Source organism: Manduca sexta, chromosome 27 (genome assembly GCF_014839805.1).
Source record: "Manduca sexta isolate Smith_Timp_Sample1 chromosome 27, JHU_Msex_v1.0, whole genome shotgun sequence".
In the NCBI taxonomy this organism is placed as follows: domain Eukaryota; kingdom Metazoa; phylum Arthropoda; class Insecta; order Lepidoptera; family Sphingidae; genus Manduca; species Manduca sexta.
In genome coordinates, this window is record NC_051141.1 from 21,057,339 (window position 1) to 21,077,356 (window position 20,018).

The 20,018-nt window shown below is 47.7% G+C and overlaps 1 protein-coding gene across 3 annotated transcripts; it reads right to left on the reverse strand.

Moving 5' to 3' along the window:
* Positions 1–3,607: 3,607 nt before the first annotated feature.
* Positions 3,608–18,057, reverse strand: LOC115441438 (band 3 anion transport protein). 3 transcript variants are annotated; one of them, XM_030166231.2, is made up of 17 exons: positions 17,646–18,057; positions 14,322–14,483; positions 14,127–14,248; positions 13,387–13,588; positions 13,202–13,303; positions 12,728–13,114; positions 12,195–12,290; positions 10,948–11,662; positions 10,696–10,877; positions 10,386–10,615; positions 9,996–10,171; positions 8,691–8,854; positions 8,351–8,598; positions 8,048–8,262; positions 5,280–5,488; positions 5,010–5,180; positions 3,608–4,844 (listed from the first exon to the last, which is right to left on the reverse strand). In XM_030166231.2, the coding sequence occupies exons 1-17, from the start codon at positions 17,691–17,693 to the stop codon at positions 4,770–4,772; spliced, it is 3,504 nt and encodes a 1,167-aa protein (XP_030022091.1). In that variant the 5' UTR covers positions 17,694–18,057; the 3' UTR covers positions 3,608–4,769. The 3 variants fall into 3 exon arrangements, with proteins under 3 accessions (XP_030022091.1, XP_037299891.1, XP_037299893.1); XM_037443994.1 differs by lacking the exon at positions 17,646–18,057 and adding an exon at positions 15,021–15,065; XM_037443996.1 differs by lacking the exon at positions 12,195–12,290 and having other exon boundaries at positions 17,646–18,050.
* Positions 18,058–20,018: the final 1,961 nt, after the last annotated feature.

Consider the following 20,018-nt stretch of genomic DNA (forward strand, 5'->3'; position numbering starts at 1 on the left):
ATTGCGCCCTTTACTTACCTAAACTTATTGTTCGGGCGCGGCTGACGAGTGACGACATCTAGTACGAGACGCCCGTCCTTCACTTAAGTCGACGTCAGCCGTAATTATGCTGATGGTGATACTGGTAAACGAGTATCAGTATTCAGAGAGAAGAAGTTCGAAATCTATCAACGCGAACATCTCTGAGAGAGTTGCGACAAAGTTGGGACATAGCGGGCCATTGTACCACATGGCCATAACGAGGCTATTCGGCGCGCTCGCCCGTGTCGGGGTCGGTTCGTCTCCGGGCGTAGCCTCAACTCTGCGGCCTGTCGGATGGCGACTGTCCGTTACGACGCTCCGCTCGCCAGTACCGGCACTGTGTGTCCTTCAGTATTTCCACTTACCATTTCGGTTTCATTCTAGATTTTATAAGAATTATCCCTAAAATAAAGATCTAAAAATTCCTTGTCTTAGTGATTATTGTTATAAAACAGCACATCACGAAAGTATTTAATAATATAAAGTAAGTATGTAGGTACCTACGTACAACTAGACCTTTATCTACTGGGACTTTTGACCAGCATAAACGCTCACCATCGTCTATTAAGGAACCTTGCCATCGGTAATAGAATAATACAGTCTGATTCACAAGTTTTAAGTAAATTTTATTTTACTGTTATCGTAAATGCAGGTACCTACTGTAGATCAGTGCTCATTTTATTACCATTTATTTGGGAACATAGATTAGTTTGACTTTTGTATTTGGTCGACTCATACATTTACGTGACGAGTAGCATGTTGTTCCGCGCCGATATCAGAGCCGGCTGCGCGTGCAGCGTGGCAGGAGAGAAGCTATGTTACACCACGAGTTTCCTATTATACTCCCTGGTTGAGGATTTCAGTTGCACCTGAGGGTAGCTCATTGTCAAAACAATTATTTGAGGAATATTATGTTTAATACTTATTATCAAAGGAACGGTATGTATGAGCGGTCGTATCACTTACAATCAAGTGAACGACAAGCTCGTGTCGTCATTCAAAGCCATAAACAAGAAAGAAAAAACAAAGCAACAATTTGTTAATTAACTACTTACTAGGTAAGGGTATGATTTTTTCATCAATTACAAGCATATTATGTATACAGTACTTACTTATAATATATTAAGTAAGTACTTATATCTTTCTTTCCAATATAAAAAATATCAATAGGTACCGAGTTTTACCTATAAGTTAATTACTGTATAAGTAGGTAGTTCCTGCCAAGCTGCGTGTCGTAATCTTATGTTTACCTACATCACGCGATGCCTCACTACCTTCAATGAATGCCTGAATGCCGTGTAGTACAGACACGTGGCTAGGTGATGAGCAACATGTCGCGACATAATTACCCGTAACTAAGCAAGGATTATAATGAACAGGACGCGCGCTGTTGGTTGCCATTTGTTCATATATCTAAGTATACTTACCTATTGTTGCCTTTTAATTGCTGCCCGGTGATTATTTAATTATTTAATGTTGAAATAGAATATTTGTATATTTACTTAAACATAAGAGATGATTATTTTGTTTTACCCTAACTAGGGCTGCCATGCGTCCGGAATTCCCCGGATTTGTCCTAGTTTGAAGGGCGACCCGGACACTTGTTGTCAGGGGAAATCCAATTTTTTTTATAGATAAGCGATAAATTGAGTGTCCGTGTAAAAACCCACATTTCGCCCAAATGTCCGGGATTTTTGCCGTGCTTATCCGGCGTTGGCAATTTAGATGATGGCAGCCCTAACCCTAACTAATATTGCGTTTGATCACGTAACGAGTGAGAGGTTTCGATCCATCTGCATCCGATATATGAACAAAACTAACTTACACCATTTACAATGTACTAACCGATGCGTTGCGCGACCTTACGAGATGAACAATATACGGCTCTGTCAGCTGTACCTGCGCCGTGGGCACTGCGCGGAGGCACGTGTGAGATGTGAGATGGGAAACATGAAGGCGATCAGATAATGACTATACCGGATAACCAAGTTAAGTCATGAACATGTTACCACTGCTCACTTCTCAGCTTCGATACTAGAGTAAACCTTTTTTATCAAATATTTTATGATTTTACAGATTATCAATTCAATAATCCACTGACACGATCGACCAGATATCAATCATATTATTATCGAGATCGCAGATTACACCGATGCCAGCTCCAAACAATGATTTAAAGTAATATTTTATATACTAAATAGGTACTTACATAAATATAAGTACTTACATGTTTTTAGAATTGTGGTGTAAGCACATAAAATGTTTTGTACTTATTTCAAATATCACACATGAATAACAGATATTGTTCTTAAAGCAATTTAATACTTACCTACCTGTACACCCCCGAGTCACGGGCGACCTTGGCTGGCTCCAGGGAGCAAAAAATGTCCCCCATTTCAACAATTTTATTGGTAAGATGCTTAAGATGCGTTGGTAAACACGGTGGTGACCAAAACCGCACTCAGCGTGAGGCGCCCCTCAGATCGAGCCCCAGCCGGTAGCCCGGTTCCCTGCTCTCCCGCGCTCCCTAAGGCCGCCACTGCCCGGATATTGGTATGGGGAGGAGATGAAGCAGGTACAAGCTCTACACACCATCTACACTCGAGTCACCGAGTGCAAACAACTTAGGTATCCAACTACTACAAGTGCCCTGTGCCCCAGCAAACAACTAGTCAACCTAAGATAATTATCTTCTACAAACGACTAGCTTACCTAATTTTGTAAAATCTTTTTTTTCGGACTTTAATGTTAGTAAATGAAATCATTTTTAAGGAAATACTTAGCTAAATTATTATTTATAGAAAAATATTGTATAAAGAAAATAACATGATTCTCAGGTCGCATAAATCGCTAAACTGGCGTCCGCAATGTACCTACGTACTTAGATAATTTATTAGTAGGCTGCCCCGCAAACAAGTTATTAGATCACCTAACGGCTTACCTACCAACGCTCAAGAACACCGGCGATGTCAGCCGACTCAATCAAACCGGCACGCCGTACACTCTGTAGACGCGCCGCTGTGTGTCCGCCGCGGGAGCTGGGGAGGCGGCACCGTCTGCGTCCCTCGCCGACTCTCTGCCTCCGCCTCGCTGGGGTTCGATGGGGTTATACCACATCATGGGTTAATCCCGTTGTTTCTTATTGCTTAACCCCACAAACTTTTCTGATACGGACAGCATAACCTGAATTGCTATACTTACTTCAATGCACCACCATTGTTTATCATAATAGATTTTAGTTAAAGTATAGGTAATCTTGAAACAACGGGATTACCCTATGATCTGGTATTACCCTAAACCACCCAAAAAAAGGTTCATATTGTAAAATATGAACTTTACTCTGTTACATACCCCATTACTAACATATATGCGTTAGATATTGTTTTTCGCGTGGTTTCCAAGCCAGGAGGTCGCAGCTAGATGTTTTTAGGCGACCGCCGCGCCGCTAGCCACCACTCACCGCCGCTCAACATTGAGCAAGGTGAAGGCCGTTGCGCCATGAGGGTCGCGGCCCTTCGTCGGACCGCTTGGTTTGGAATCGGATTTAAGTACGAGTTATAAGTGTACCGTTGTTTAAAAGGATCAATATTTTTTGTAACACATTTTATTAACATTTCCATTAATTATTCAACAAGGAAAAACAAAGATCTTATATTAAATACCTAAATCTAAAATGAAATAACATGATGTGGGCGAAGTGTAAGCGACGCTTCCTTTAAGCTGTCTTCGCTTCACCCCGCACACTTATAAATAGACACATGTCACTACATACACACACCACAGTGGACAAAGTACCTGACCAGTAGGTACAGGCCATCTGCAGCAGTGGATGCACGGACGAGCAGCGACCGCAGAGGTCGCGTCGCGTCGGCGACACTCGTGCGCATGAGTAGGATGGGAACCGATCGTTAAATTAGATGTCACTGGTACCGTGCGACCACTCGATTACATCTAAGACAAAGTATAGGGGAGAGGAGAGGGATCCGCTATCCGCCGGACGACAGGTGACTGTCGCGGACATTCCATTTCAACACGTAGGTCCGAGATAAAAAGTCGGGATTCGAGTACTGAGTGTCGCAGCCACGGCATACCACATCTAGATCATGCTGCTCCGTATCTTGGTCCCACTAAGTTCCACAGGCCAAATGACTATCGTAGTTAGACAACCGCTAACAAACTAAATGAGCATAGAAATAACATCTGTACTGACCGTAAGTGCTGGCAGCCATCAGTGCTACAGTTAACAGTACGACTACAGACGCACGGAGGTAAGTTACATTTTAAGTACTGGTGCTTCAGCACGGGTGCCCGCCGCGACGCCGGCACTGCTTGTAATTATTAACTGTGACGCTAGGCTCTTTTAAAGCTTAGATACATCTTCTACACACACAATATGTTTATTGGAACACTCTTCACTTTAGAAAAGTAACTCTTAAAATCTAGATAGACAGGTAAGTATAATATTATTATAATATTGTCGCTACGACGTATATACTATCCATATAATATGTACATTACAGTTTAAATAATATATTATTGTATATTATATAAATGACGTACGATCGAAAGAACGACACCGGTGGCCGGCGCGGCGGGCCGGTCCCGTCCTCCATCGTGCGTCTTCCCTCTAATGTGTTCGAAGCTGCGTCACCGCACCGTGACGCGGGACGTGCACGGTGTGCGCGGGCGGCAGGCGGCGGGCGGCAGGCGGCGGGCGGCGGGCGGGGAGGGGCGACTGCTCTCGGCACCTAGCCCGGTAAAGGTGCTTCCTCATAGAAGTCGGGCTCGTCGTCCTTGTCGATCTCTTTCTGGGCGCCGTCCAACTGCCAATACGCATCGCGGAAATAATTAAAAATAGTCGCGTCTGCGGCATTGTTGCGTGATAATGATGTGAACAAAATGAGACTCATTCATAAGAAAGGAATATTCGTGCGTCCGCGTGAGGCGCGTATGATCCCATGAATGTCATCAAACCATGCGATACGTACCGCGCGCAGTTGCAGCGGCGTGAAGACGTACGCTAACGACATGCGTAGCGGCACCATCAGCACCAAAAAGAAGGGCAGCGCTAGCGAGAAACGCGACGACTTCACTGCGTACAGGACGCACAAGCCTGCCACTTGGATCAGCGTGTACAGGTGCATCTTGAGCGTCGGCACCTGCGGACAAGGCGACAGGCGCATGTCAGACTCCCACTCGCACCACACACCATACATTATATACCCCGGCATTGTGCACATTGCACGTAGTACACTCACCCGTCTCACGTATGGTACTTGTGGGTGGTGTTTCACCGGCTTCAGCAGAAGGATGCATCTATCCCAGAGCTGGATCCCACCGAGCGCAGAGATGCCCATGTATAGAAAAACGCCAAAGAGGACAGCCATGGGCACGAGTCGAAGCCAGCTGGACGCCAGCACCGACAGCCCCACCAGGATCGCCACCAACAAGCCGGTCAGGCGCTGTTCTGCGAATATCAAAGTTACGTGTCAACTCTCAACATCGGCTGAAGCTGTTGCCTAAACCCACTGCCGTAAATCTGTTTTTTTTTTCAATTTAATAATTTTATATCGAAGCTCTACATATCTTTTTCCTGAGTCTATGAATATGACGGCCAGTCCAATAACACCTTCACAACTAATTGGAATGCCCGGAACGTTGCTACCATTACATTATTACCTATTCATTAGATCATAACATACTTAGCGACCATATGATACAATGTACTTATTGAAAAATAAATTATAAAGAAGGTATTTAAAAATTGGCATTATTTATTATTAATATATTTGAGCCACTTCTGCGAATTGTGCTAGAATTACTGAAAAGTAATTGTAAATCATAGCAATAATCTATATATATAAAAATCAATTGCTGTTCGTTAGTCTCGCTAAAACTCGAGAACGGCTGAACCGATTTGGCTAATTTTGGTTTTGAATTATTTGTGGAAGTCCAGGGATGGATTAAACGGTGACGAACATAAATAATAAATAACGGAAAATACTAAAAACGACAATATAAGTTTTCAATACAAAATGTTCCTACCTGTGAAACATTTCATGTCTTTTCTCTTTTTAGAAATAAAGAACTGTAACATATATATAGGTGTATTCAGAAATAAGTCTGTTTCATAGTTGTAATATGAGGTCCGATTTCTTTGGTTTATTTTGTTCAAATACAAAACATTTCAGAAATAAATAAAGTGTAAAAGTGTTAGTTGGTTCTCAAAAATAGAAAATAAATAAAGAAATTTCAAGACTATAATTAAAATCTATCATCAATTGTTCAGTGCGCGAGAACTTTATTTATTGTTATTGTCGCAAAATGCCACGGAGATGACTTAGATCGTCGAAGTCAATCAAATGTGCGACGAGCTACCTCACGTGCAAGCCGTACTGGGGCCTTATTCTCTTCACGTTATTTTAACAGTGCGTAACAAGCACGTAACACAACGCATCATGTTAAGGACTATAGAAATTTGGCTTACAGAATACCATTCCACGCACATTTCTCGAAGATAACATGACACGGCCGCGTTACGCATTTATATCATACAGAATAAGGGCCCTGTTGACTAGCGAGAGACAGATAATGATAACGTACGTATTGGTATGGCAAAATTGCGTTCCACGATGAATAATAATAATAAATGTATGTAGGTGATACGAAGTTCACCGGGTCATCTAGTCCTTACATAATATTACAACACAAAGTTCCTGCCGCATCTGTCCTTCTCTAATAGTACCATAGCCAAAGATTCTAAGTGGGGATTTACTTGAACGTCGTTAGCACCAATTCAATTTTGAAGATTGCAGGCTTATATGATATATACTCTTCCAGCGATGATGGGAACATATACAGGGTTTCAAAAATGTAAAATAAAAGTGACATGGAAATACTCGAGCGCCACAGATATTGATAGTGTACATATTTACCCTGTACAGTGTACAATGTACATGCCCCGCGTGTCAATCTGCCGGTTTGCATGGTGGGGGTGGCCACACGGCGCGTTAGATATTCAGAGGGGATGATAAGCGATCTAGATAAAAGTTCCTATTCAAAAGACTTTTCACGTAAGTCGCGTGGAGGACTAAACCCGAAACTATTCGACATAGCGAAAAATACTTATAGGAGTCTCGGGACCGATTTTGACGAAAACTAATAGACCGCTTCAACCTAATGGAGTAGACGTAGCGTTGGGTCGCATTGCAAAAATTCGCCTTCTCAACGTTTGGCGGATTGGCGAAGCGAAACATTGCGCGCGTCGCCACCTTGCGACCCACCTAGCCCCGGCTCGTCATAGTTTTTTACGAATACTTAGTAGTTACTATATCTATTCTATTACATAATGCTAAAGAGTTTGTCTGAATGCGCTAATCTTAGGATATTGGATAGTCTATTTATCGAGGAAGCTTATAGGCTATATAACATCACGCTATAACCAATAGGAGCGGAGCGTCAATGAAAATGTTGCATAAACTGACGAAAGTGATTACTTTTGAGAGTTTCCGGTGCGTGCTCTGCGTAAACGTTGCAGATACGCAACAAATATCTATGACGGAATTATAGCTTTTAATAAGTTGTAAAAAATATATTAATGAAATACCTATATTATAGCATTCAAAGTATATGCATGCTAGGCTCAAATCGTCAGATAAGTGAAATGCATAGTTTTTAGTATGTAAGTAATAAACCCAACTTACTCTAATCTGACGTGCTCTAGTATTTCAAACAATGATTTTTTAACTATTCTGATCGGGGGCTATACGCACGCGATCCTATATAGACGGCGCTTATTTGGTGGAGGCACTCAACAGTGTGCTGAGTAACTGTTCTGCCCCTGTAGGCACACAGTCAACATTCTTGGCGTGCTATATTGATATTTTCGCTATAAGCAGCATTTATCCATGACGCAACTCTAAAAGCTACCTAGCTCACTACCTGTTGCAAAGCAAAACTGATAGCCATAATATAAAATGAAATATTACAAAAATAGAACACAGTGCATAAGAAGTATTGTGGGTACCTTTGACCTCCACTATGTGGGGCTTGTCGCCAGGCGCGTGCGTGGTGGACATAATGGTGAGTGCGGAGACGTGGCTGACGGAGCGCACGGTTGCGACGCACTGCCACGGCGCGCCAAACATGCCACAAATCGCGTTCACCGCCGACATTATCACTATGTCCATGTGGAACCCGCTGCCTTTCTTCAGCTTGCGCTCCGGCTTGTCGATGATCAGCCTGCGGACAGAGGGAAATGAACATGATGCAGGTCGCTCGCTCAGCCAGTTCGCGAGGCGCTACAGCTCAGAGCACAGCAAACTCTTACTCAGCGATGTGCGTTTCCATGAACACAATGATGTACACCATGAGCGCAGGCAACGCCATTGCCAGTGCGGCCCACAAGGGGATGGTCTCGAGGCCGGGGTTGTACGCCACCAGCCAGGCGCGCGGCGTGGTGGGGCTCAGGCCGGCAGGCACGCGCAGCGTCTCCGTCCACACCGGCACTACGCACGACACGGCCACCATCAGCACGATCGCGATCGGCACACCGAAGTCACCCAGCGCGCGGCGAGCCTGCGTACCACAACGACTCGACACTCGTCACTGTATACCTACTCACGTGTTACTACACACATAAACTCGAAGACGTGTCGTCCTATACTTACGCTGCGTCCTAGGAACTTTCCGTTTCTGAATATGCGAAGATAGTACGCAATGATAAATGTAGCCAACGTCAGCATCGTACAAAACAGCGCCGTGTTGGGTTGCGGCACTACTGTTAGGGGCGCGGGGCTCGCGAGGGGCGGTTGCGCGGATATTGAGGAGTTGTCTGTCAACACAAACGTCATTATTATAACTATTCGACTGTTTATATGTAAGTACACAGCGGCGGCGAAGGGTAAAATATTTCGAAAACGAACCCGACGCATTATATAGGTACTAGTGATGTAACGAATGTCATTTTTTGAACGTTCGCGAATGCGAATGCGAATATTTAGTTTTTGTTCAAATATGGCGCCAATTTTCTATGATGATTATCTAAATTTTATTATTATCTAAGATGATAATTATCTAAACATTAAAAAGTTATGTAAAGACTGATAAAAAAATTATAGAAGAATTTGTTTTTGTTTCTTTCAATTGCTTTTAATTTCTTAGTTGCTATTGTGTTACAAGTTCTAATGAGAATTACACTTTAAGCTTTATTAAAGTGAACGAAATAATTTTGTTTATTTTTAAAGTTTAATATTCCTCTACTCAAGTTTAATTACTAACTTAAAAACATGGTAAAAATAGTTAATTAATTGGTATGTTTTAAGAAAGAGGGGTATTTTTCTTTGAGAGTCTATAATTTTTTGTTTGTTTGTTTAGACTATATTTATAGTTTATTGTAGAAGAATATTGTTTTAGTTTAGATTTTGATTCTATTAACCTACTATTACACACACACAGTATTACGAATATTATCTCGGAAGGGATATGCAGAGGCGCAACCAGGGCACCCACTTTTCGCCAATTGTGTTCTGTCTAATAGTGTGACAGGGGCGAGCCTATCGCCATGTCGGGCACAAATTTCACACTCCGGGCTGATACTGAGCAGAAAAACCCAAATATCACTTTGCCCGATCCGGGATTCGAACCCAGGACCTTAGAGCGCTGCCGTACCGCACATGCAGTAGAACTATGCCACCGAGGCAGTCTACTATTATCTTCAAATATTTTTTTTTCTGATATTGACATTCGCAAAACATTCGCAGAAATTTTGCGAATGCGAATGCGAATGCGAATATCCAAAAATATGCGAATATTCGCGAATGCGAATGCGAATATTCGTTACATCACTAATAGGTACTAACATACCTAAATATGGTCTGCAAATCGTTCTAATGAAAATTAGATTTGACATAAAGTACACAGAGTACAGGCGGTACACACCAGAATTAACTTGTACCGCGTAGGATGCCACGAACCTGCGCTAGTGGAGTTAAGAGGTGCCAGTGGCTGTGTTACATTTGTATTATTGGAACTGTTGAACTGGCAATAGTCGACGCCGAGCGGATGCGCGCGATACACGCCGATTGTACTGGTGATTGGCTCCGATATGAATATCAGCGAAATCAGGAACGCGAAGATGTCCTCTGTGAACCTGGTGATAACATGTACAATGTGCATTAAATAGATTTTCAGTCGGCGATCCTAAATCAAAGTAATTAATGGAGGAAAAGTACCAATATAACGGCTCGGACGCGGCCATTAACAACAATCACCCGGGTAGGCGTATAGCAACAGGTTTATATGTGAGTTGCGATATTTTGATATACCTAATTACAATATCGACATTCGATAGAAGTTATACTAACCTGGATATTTTTTTAACCGCCACACTGCCCTCAACAGAGGCCACAGCTAAAGCGATTACAATCATCCAAAGGCCACAGTACATGCGCGCCGCCAAGAAGTCGAACCCATAGGAGCGGCAGAAGTTAGAAAGTGATTCATCGAGCAATAATAGCGGGCCTGTCGCGCCCGTGATCATCATGGGCTGGCCTGCCACCAGTGCGAACACCACGCCCCCAGCGCTCGAGAACAACTGCAACCAACGACACAGTTACATGCGGCAGAGATAAAATGTTTGTAACTGCGTCATATTAAAGGATGTATTCTACGTACCAGCGTCTCCGAGATGCCGATCTTGCCATGAGTTTTCTCAGCGAGCAATCCACCGAAAGTAATGGCGGACGAAACTGCAGCGAAATACATGAAGATAACCGCGGCGACACACTGCCCGTTAAGCGCGTCCGTGAAGTCCGACAGGTAGTACGGGTACCGGCGCCGCATGTCGCGCACCACACCTGCAAACACGCCAGCCTGTCAACGCACGGTCCATAACTCAAATTAATGCACCAGTCTTTACTGCCGTACCTCCGAATAGACGACCCGTTCTAGTCAGCGGATCCTCCGGTTCATCCGGTGGCAGGCCGCCCATCTCGGCCGCCAGTAACGCCTTCTTTTCATCGGAGGGCGGTGCGGCGCCATCAGCTGCGCGCTTGCGCTCGAGAGCATCTCGCTTGCGTCGCCGAATCATCTCGCTTTTGGCACGCAGTTCTTCAAAGGGTAACAGGGCCTGACGCTCCCAATCACCAGGGGGCAACACTATAGAATCGTCGAGGAACTCGTTGATGGCCGAGAGAAGCTCGCGTCGGTCGTCCGCCTTGTATGCGATCGAATGGAACGTAGGGTTGGACATGAGTGTAGAGATGGAACGGCCCACCTCATGGTAGTCGAGGTCCGCGCCTGCCGGCCCCAGCAAGATGAACATGAAGCGCACAGGCACCGGCACCTCCGTGATGGAGGGCATTAGGATGCCTTGTGCGAGGCGCACGAACGCGATGGTGGGCTGCTCGAGGAAGCCGACCGCGCCTACCAGCACAGTAGTCGCCTCAGCGTCCTCGGGTATACGCTTCATGATTGAGTCGTTGTGCGGCCGCCGTAGCTCGTCCTGCGAGTCGGTCACCCGCGCCGCGTACTCGACTTCGCGCAGCCCTGCCTCCAGCCCTGCTACCGACATCTTTTTGCGTGCCTCCGCCTTGTCAGCGGGCAAGGCGTGAGAGCTGCGCCGGCGTCGCTCCGAAAGATTCTGCGTATATACACGTATACGGTACTCACTTTATTCCCGCGGCACACCGCATACAGAACATGCCTCCTCTCAACATGGATATTTTACAGATGTACATTGCACACATTGTCACCACTTGGTTTTTAGCACAATATTTGTAAAACAAAGTCTCTCGTCATAAAAGAAAGAAAAACTATATTATGGATAAAATGAGTGAAGCTAAGAGGAGCATTATTTTTACGAGTGTGTCTGACGATCGTGCCGTTCGTGGGTCACGCACGTCGGAACAATGTCTCTAACGACATCTAGCTCTACACGATTAGTGTACAGATGATTCAATCGACTGCAACTATCTATACGAATGGTTGACGAATGAAACCATGAGACAAGGGGTGATGTTGATCGGCGATATACGGAAAGCCAGTCGGCCGCATGCGATAGGTAGTACTGGTGCGGCGCGCTACGTGGACGAGTTGGCTACCTAGTGATGGGTGGGTGAGGGGCGAAGGGAGCAGGGACAGGGACACACGCGTATGGGAGAAGCGGTCCGTACGAAGAGGTGCACGCTGTGGCGGCGGCAAGTGGCCGTCGCCGAGCACATGGAACACCGCGGCCGCGAGCCCGCGCCGCCCTCCTCCATCCACAGCGACTGCGCACCAATACAACACCGACAACGCTTAACAGGCGCTCGAGCGATGCCTCACCGACACCCTTGCACAATTAACCTACATACTGCTCAAAATATTATAAACAATATGACTCATTTTAATATAAATCAATATCACGTATTATACTATTAGTGTCTGGATGCAGCTTTTCACTTGTGTGCATCTGTGTGTGTGTGTTTGTAAATGTTGATTACATAATGGCGAGAGTCCTTGAAATCGTGACCTTGGACGTGTTCACAAGTCGGTACACAAGGCAGCTTATCATGAAACATTACGATAAACGTAAGTCGGTATCTGACACCGCGGATTATCTGCTCCATTTATCATTTGTATGTGATATACCTATCGGACGGTCAATTGTGTTTTGGCCAGGCGGCCGAAACTCCGGTACCGGTATGAGTTGTATGTAGGCACTAACCTGCAGGCTGCTGTAAGAGGCTTGTTTCTTGCCGCTGATGGAGAAGCGGAAGCGGTCGTCGTGCACGTGCCTGTGTCGCAGTAGTAGCGAGCGCATCACCACCGGTTTGTCATCCTCTTCGATGAGGCCGTCGGTGACCATGGCCTCGACCACGCGGTACGCGACGCCCGGTAAGTCCTTCTCGTCCAGGTCTAGCAGCACCACGCCCGTCTCCAGGCAGCGGCGCAGGTTCAGCAGCGAGTGGAACGAGAGCGAAGCAACGTGTGGCCGGCCCCATCGAGCCGAGCCTTCCTCCACGTCCTCCTCGTACTTGATCCAGCGCGCCGTTTCCTTCCACTCGGTGTCACCATCCTCCGTCGCTAGCAACTCGTCCAGTTGCACGAACACCTGTAGAGACATGGATACGTGAAAATTGCGGCCGCGACATGGTTACATACACCGAGCCTCGCTCGTCGTCGTTTTGGAACCACTTACCGCGTGTGGGCTGTGGTCGTACATATTCTTGTAGGTGGCGTCGGGCAGTATATTCTGCACTTTGTCGCCGCCGTCTTTGCGGCCCACGTGCACCGTCGAGCCCTGCGCAGAAAAATCATTGAATAGAAGTTAAGTGGGACAAGTCCCGCGCGGTGCACACTCGGTTGTCGCGCGTGGCGCCTTACCCGGGGCTGTATCTTATGCCTGCGTAGCGCGCGCGGATCATCGCTGCGGTGGCTGTGTAGCTCGTCGCGATCCGCTTCTGGTAACGGTTCCTCGCCGGCGCCGAGCGGTGCGTGCTGCTCTCCTCCACCGCCACTACCGCCGCCGCCTCGGGCACCCTCCTGCAGCGAGTACTTGCGTGACTTGTGTGGGTGAAGGTGACGCCTGCGCACAATTACACCACACTCAAAAATTGTCACTATGGGACCTCATCAGTTCGGAAGTGTTAAGGCCGGCAGCGAGGCACACACGGCCGTAGCTGCGCACGCATGTTGCGAGCGCCCCGAGGCTCACCGGCGGTGCGCCACGTCGGAGGCGCGCGAGTACGTCACCGGCATAGTGTGCCGGCAGAGAGGCGACGCTCAGGCCGGCGCCGCCCGCCCCTCTAACGATGTGCCACCGTGTGCAAAATGCGCACCGATCGCGGCTCATCGTCTTCCGCCTTCCACCCTCCACCCTCCACCCTACGCTCTCTACTCTTCGTACACCGTATTCCGGACAATGCCAATGTCACGCGAGCATACTATTTCAGTCACAAAGACGTAACAAGCTCAGCGTCGTGTCGTATCGCCGCGGGAACGCGTGACGTTGTTCTGACGCGGCGGCTTGGCAGCGCGAGTGTGTGCCCACGTCGCGTCCTCTGACAGTCCGGCGAGCGCCGCGCTGAGCTCTAATAACAAGCGAGTGGTGGCGTATAACTTACGCGTTTCTCTGGGCTCGTCGTTCGTGGTCGGCGTCGTCTAGAGGGTGGTCTGGCGAGTGATCGCGCTGTTCACGTTCGCCGCCGAACTGCACGTGCCGGTCGTCCTGCTCGGCCGCAGCCTCCTGCGCGCAAATACATACACACACTGTAGTAGTGAACAACAAGCTCGGCACCACACTAATGTGGTTTACTTACCTGCGGGTCATTAGTGGACGCGGCGGACGCGTAAGGCGGTGGCGCGGCGACGTCGCGGCGCGGCTGGCCGGACCCAGCGGCCGGTGGCGGCTGCTGCTGCCCTTCGCCCCACACCACGCGCTCCATCTCTTCGTCCAGTTGCACTTCGTCATCGCCCGCCACCTGACCAGATGACTACCTTCGTTATCGATGCTTTATTCTTAAGTGGCATGTTCGCACTGAAATGTCGCCGACTGCAGTGTCAACGGCACAGATTTTACACATGACATTATTTTCAAGAGCAACTACAATGTTACAATTCTCCGCCAGGCAAGTTATTATGTTGTAGTATGTGTATTTTTGTTTTGTATTCGTGAATTGTGACTGCAATATTGAGCTAAATCAATACCATGTTGTGGCAACATTAATTGTATTAACCGTGCCTCAACTTATGTCGTAGTTATTTGATATGATATTATAGTGTTGCTTCATCCTTAAAATAATAAAATAAAATCTTTAAGGTCCAACCGTCCAAATCGGCGGATATCACAATGTGTATCTGATATGGACGTACTCCCTATAATGATTGCACTGTGGGTCCCTGGGCCGAAAATAAGTTTACCAAATAGTGGGCGCACTACTTGCATCTGCGCCTACCCTTCAGAGATACAGACAAAAACGCATAATGACTACAAGTGAGGGTGCGACCAAGGCGCTCACCGGCGGTGAGCGTCCCTGGCGACGCTGCATGCGGCTCCAGGGCTCTGTCGGCGCGGCGGGCGGCGGGCGGCGGCGCCCGCTGCACTACCGCCACTGACGTGTGTCACCGCCGTGGACCCTCCTCCCGCGCCCGCGCCCTCCGGCGGTGCCCTAAGTAATGCGCTCCGGCGGAGCCGGGCCGGGAGCGCCTCGCCGGAGCGCCGCGCCGGGGCGCCAGGAGTGGCGCTCAACAAATTACAAACGGGCGTTCGTGCGCACCGCACACTACACTATAACTCATATCCAAACACCGAGACTGCTCCCTCACATCGCAATCGCACAACGAATAAAAATTTATTTAGGTACCTAATATCTAGATAATACTGTAACCGATGACATTACGTTTATCGAGTATTGTAAATTTTTCGTTTCATTGCTGTCGAAACGTATTGACCTTAATAACGAATTATAATTTAATTAAAGTAGTTAGTAGTGACGCATTCAGGTACACGCGTGGGGCGGTGTAGTCTGTAGAGCGCTGTGTGGTCGGAGACGCGTGGCTCGGGAGTAACAAGTGCACGGCCCTGACCCTCGAGCCGCGCGCTTGAGGCGGGTCAGGCACGAGCCGCTCGGCGCCGGGCACCGCGCCGGGCACCGCGCCGGGCGGCACGCCGGGTGCCGGGTCGGCCGGGGGACAAGGTCACGGCCGCCGGGGGTCGATACGGCCCCCGCCCGCACCCGCGCCGCACCTCGCACACGCCGCCACGCCGGTGCACCGGTGCAGCGGTGCGCGCTGCCCTAGTTAGCAATCTGTGTCATTTGTGATTGCCAATTTGCACCTTGACTGTTTCCGAGGAAGCGTGCCGCCTCGTCCGCCTCACTCGCCGCACCGCCCGCGATGAGCAAAGCCCTTTTTATTTTGTACGTACGTAAACTACGTTGCAAAACTATCGCCTAATCTCAAAGACGATTGAGCATAGAGCACTTATGATGGTGTCTACGGTCTTATGACCCCGCGTTAAGATGGAGAGCGTCAGACTGGTCGACGGGTTGTGCTTTTAAATATTGGGATACCAAAAATAACTCGCAGCGGGTCTCTTCGACGTGTCAGGGCCGGCGTACAGCCTCGAGTATGTACTTTTGTTGCTTATTTGACGACTGCAACCGCTTTAATGTAGCACCGCCTGGGGCTAGCATGAAAGTTCAAATTCAACTATGCACATTGTAGTCATTGTACTGACAACGGTCCTCATCTGTGTCGTCAGATGTTCCCCGAACTTAATATGGCGATGTTGCATGTACTCGTAGTTATGTATCTGTCCTAGCAGATCATCGATTATAAGCGGTGGACGTGGCTCCGAGAAACGGAGCAGTGCTGGTGAGGCCAGCTCCGCACGCGGCACGCTCTATCTTATCCGTAAAACTGATAAATTTGGCACATACGCCGCGCGGAACAATATTATCAGCACTCGCAGCCGACTCGAGGCCGCCTCGCCGCCGTCTCGTCACGCCGGTGGAAAGTTACCTCCGAGGACGGCAAGATACTGGAGCCGTCCGCGCCTCGCGCGTCTCCATCAATCTCCCGTGATTTAGTCGCGCGCTCAGGCGCCGCTCCCAATATCTAGCAGACACTCATTTGACATACACCACTTGCAACGGAAGAACGGTATCGTTATTGGACATGACGATTTGTTTGCAAAGCGCGAGCTGCTAAATCGAGACATGCGAGTGCGTGCAGCGTGTGCGCTGACACGGGCTCCATCGTGAGTACATATTACGCGAGAGAACTGCGCCGGTGCTCCCACGATTTGATTCTACAAGCTGCTCGCAGCACGCATAGTATAGCGCACGACAGGGCGTGCGCGTGTGTTTGTCCTGTCATTCGCATGGTGTGCGCGGTGCGCCGCTCGTCCATGGTGACAGCGGACGACTTGGATATCCGACACTCGGACATTTCACAATATTTGTGCAGGCAAAGACGAATATTATCTCTTCCGCGTTTTATTTTATGCGACATGCTGCTATCTCGCGTCACATGTCACACCTAAAATTTGATGTCCCTCAAGTAAACACGATCACCGCGCGGTCTATGCGTATTGTGTATGTTAGTGTGAGGCTATGTATTGCGTGTGTTAATACCCTAATCTATTTAATAATGATACCCTGTCAATGCCAACTTATTCCTGCCTCGAAATTGACAACGCTTGAGAACCCGCCGAGGATTTGCACAATGGCTTATGAGACATAAGTCGGAAATTCAATTTAGATTGTGTGGACCGCGCAATGAACGCTGCTACTGTAACCGGAACTTTTGCTCGTAGTACTTTCTCACTGATCGTGAGCGACCGTCCGTAGCGGCGCGCGTAGCGCCCGGGAGCGCTTTCTAGTGCTACAGTGGCTACGGGATCGGGGTGGCGTGCTCACGTGACGCGGCGTGCTCGTTAGCCGTTCGCATCGTCGTTATTCTATTTTCTGTATTGAACAAATTCCAACTGGCACGGTCGCACTCAATAATGTGAATATTGTTAAAGTTCGCTCAGCTAACGCGTCAATATTCGAGTCATATATAGCTCGCGTCGGCGTCGAAAAATGCGCAAGCGAAATAATAACTGACACGGCAGCGGTGTGGAGCGCGTGATCACTTACCTGCGGTGCAAATCCGAGGAAAGAGAGCTTCCTCTTGCCGTTGCTCATGTCGAGTGCGCGAGGCTGCAATGCGTGTGTGTCGCTGGCCGGCGCCGCTGCGACTGAGTCGCGCGGTAGCTCGGCGCTGCCGGTGGCGCGTGCGCCGCTGCGCCTGCGCCCTGCCGCCGCTGCCCTCCGCCGTCCGCCGCCCGTTTGCCACCGCACGCCTCCTCTGGCCCGCGATGATGCGCTCGCCTTCTTCGCGCGCCTCTACGCCACTGCTTCACGGGGTCATATTAAACACACATTTAATACAAATCTATAAATAATTGTTATGCACTTTGTCTGTAGGTGGGCGCGGGTCGCGGTCGACGCGCACTATCCTCCGCTCGAGATATCACTCGTCGCCGATGCACGCATGTATGGGTGCATGCGCTTGTGTATGTGTAACAGTACCTACCGTACCTAAACGTTATATAGGTAGGTACATTATTGACGCATGTGCCCACTGAGTCCGCCGCGCCGCCGACGGCCGCAACAGGCGGAACACAATAATAATACGTGTTATGTTTATCTAAATCCTAGTAACTGGTCGATAAGGTGGGCTTACGGTCATAGTGCGCCGCGACTCGCGCCTCCCTATACACTGTCAACTGAACAACTGCCACGACATCGGCGGGCGCCTTGACCCGCTTCGGCGGTGCATGCGGCTCACCTGGTGCCGCCGCTGTCGCCGGTGCCGCCGCTGTCGCCCGCCGACCCGATACCGCGCGTCACGGTGACGCTGTCAAAGAGACAACCGCGCGTAGGTAGTTCTCTTTTACGTGTTTGTCTATGCTCGCGCTCGCCGCCAGCCGCCGCCTCTTGCGAGTGGTTTCATGCCGCTGGAGAGGGAGCGCGCCACACTCTGCACTTTGCACACAGCTAAAAATAATGTGCGTTTGAACAATAATAAAGGCTAGCATCGTCTATATTGTTTGTGTCTGTTTTTATAAACGCGTCGCCCTCCACGTGTCCACTGTCCAGTGTGTTTACGGCGGGACGGTGCGCGGCGGTGACAGGCGGTGCGCAGCGGCTGGTTCAGCTTTGAGTACTGCGCAATGCGCACTGCAGCGGCGCGATACCGAACAGCGGGTGGCGACCACCTACGTAAATATTTGAGTGAACCAAACGACAGAGGCACATGTGGCCCCGAGCCCCGACCCGCACCACGCCGCCCGATGTGTCTCCTGCACAATAATATGTAAATTAGCAGAAGATGAGACGCCAGGGCCGCCGCGCGTCACCGCGTCTTACTTCGCAGCTCCGTTCTGCAGCACACGTTCGCTGTGCACACACGCGCATGCACTAGGTGGACGAACCATTAAGGACGCGTGAAATCATTTCAGATCAATGATTTTTTTAAGAGAATGTACATAGTAAAATTAACATGCTTAGTATGTAATGTAACGCTTACTATGCTTAATATACATAACTCTAAATCTAAAGCCAGCCTCTAATTAATGTATATACTTATAAAGACCAAATGTAAGAAATACAAAGCATTAAATTCATACGAAATGTCTTTTCGCAGAAGTATAAGTCAGTATTAGTCTGGGGCTTGCCGCACGTAATATTATATTACAAATATTTATTGGAAGCGAGTTGTAAAGGTTGTGCGTTCGGGATACGTAAGAGAAACTGTTCTGATTAAGTAAACATTCATTACAGACTATAACGGCGGCATACTTTGTTCAATATGACGCACCACACACTCGCATACATAGTATGTAACATATCAATTATAGATGAAACACTACTATTAAAATACATATAAGTACAAACATAATTTGTTTATTCTTTTTATCTTATCTATACAATAAAGTATTACATTATTAAATACTCTTTATGTAGGGTTTAGTCCGATTTTTAAGGATTGCTACTTCTTTGCCTTGATACTTTATTTTTATATTTAGTTCTGAAATTTGTATTATAATTTAAAATGAGCCAAACTATACTTCATTGGTTTCTATTATGTTACATTATTTTCCTTCTCTTTGTAATAATATTAATTTCTTTTTTGTATAATATTGCGACGTTCGCAATCGTAATCAAAGTTGTTGTACGGTACAACCGCACATACATCTCCGCACGTAAACGACCAATAGGCTCAGCATTTATCACAGCACGCATTCATTTGTAAAATATAATCAGTTCATAGTCTCAGTGGATAATCGTAAAGATTATATTTAAAAAATGGTGTACCTACATAATATGTAACATGGTCCATTTCTTGATAAAGGACACTGTTTTCCAAACACAAGTTCATAAGGTGTAAGTATAATTCGTTTCTGTATGTTATACCTGTATGGCAAACATCAGTAAAGTATCAACCCCTTTGCAGTTTACAGTTAT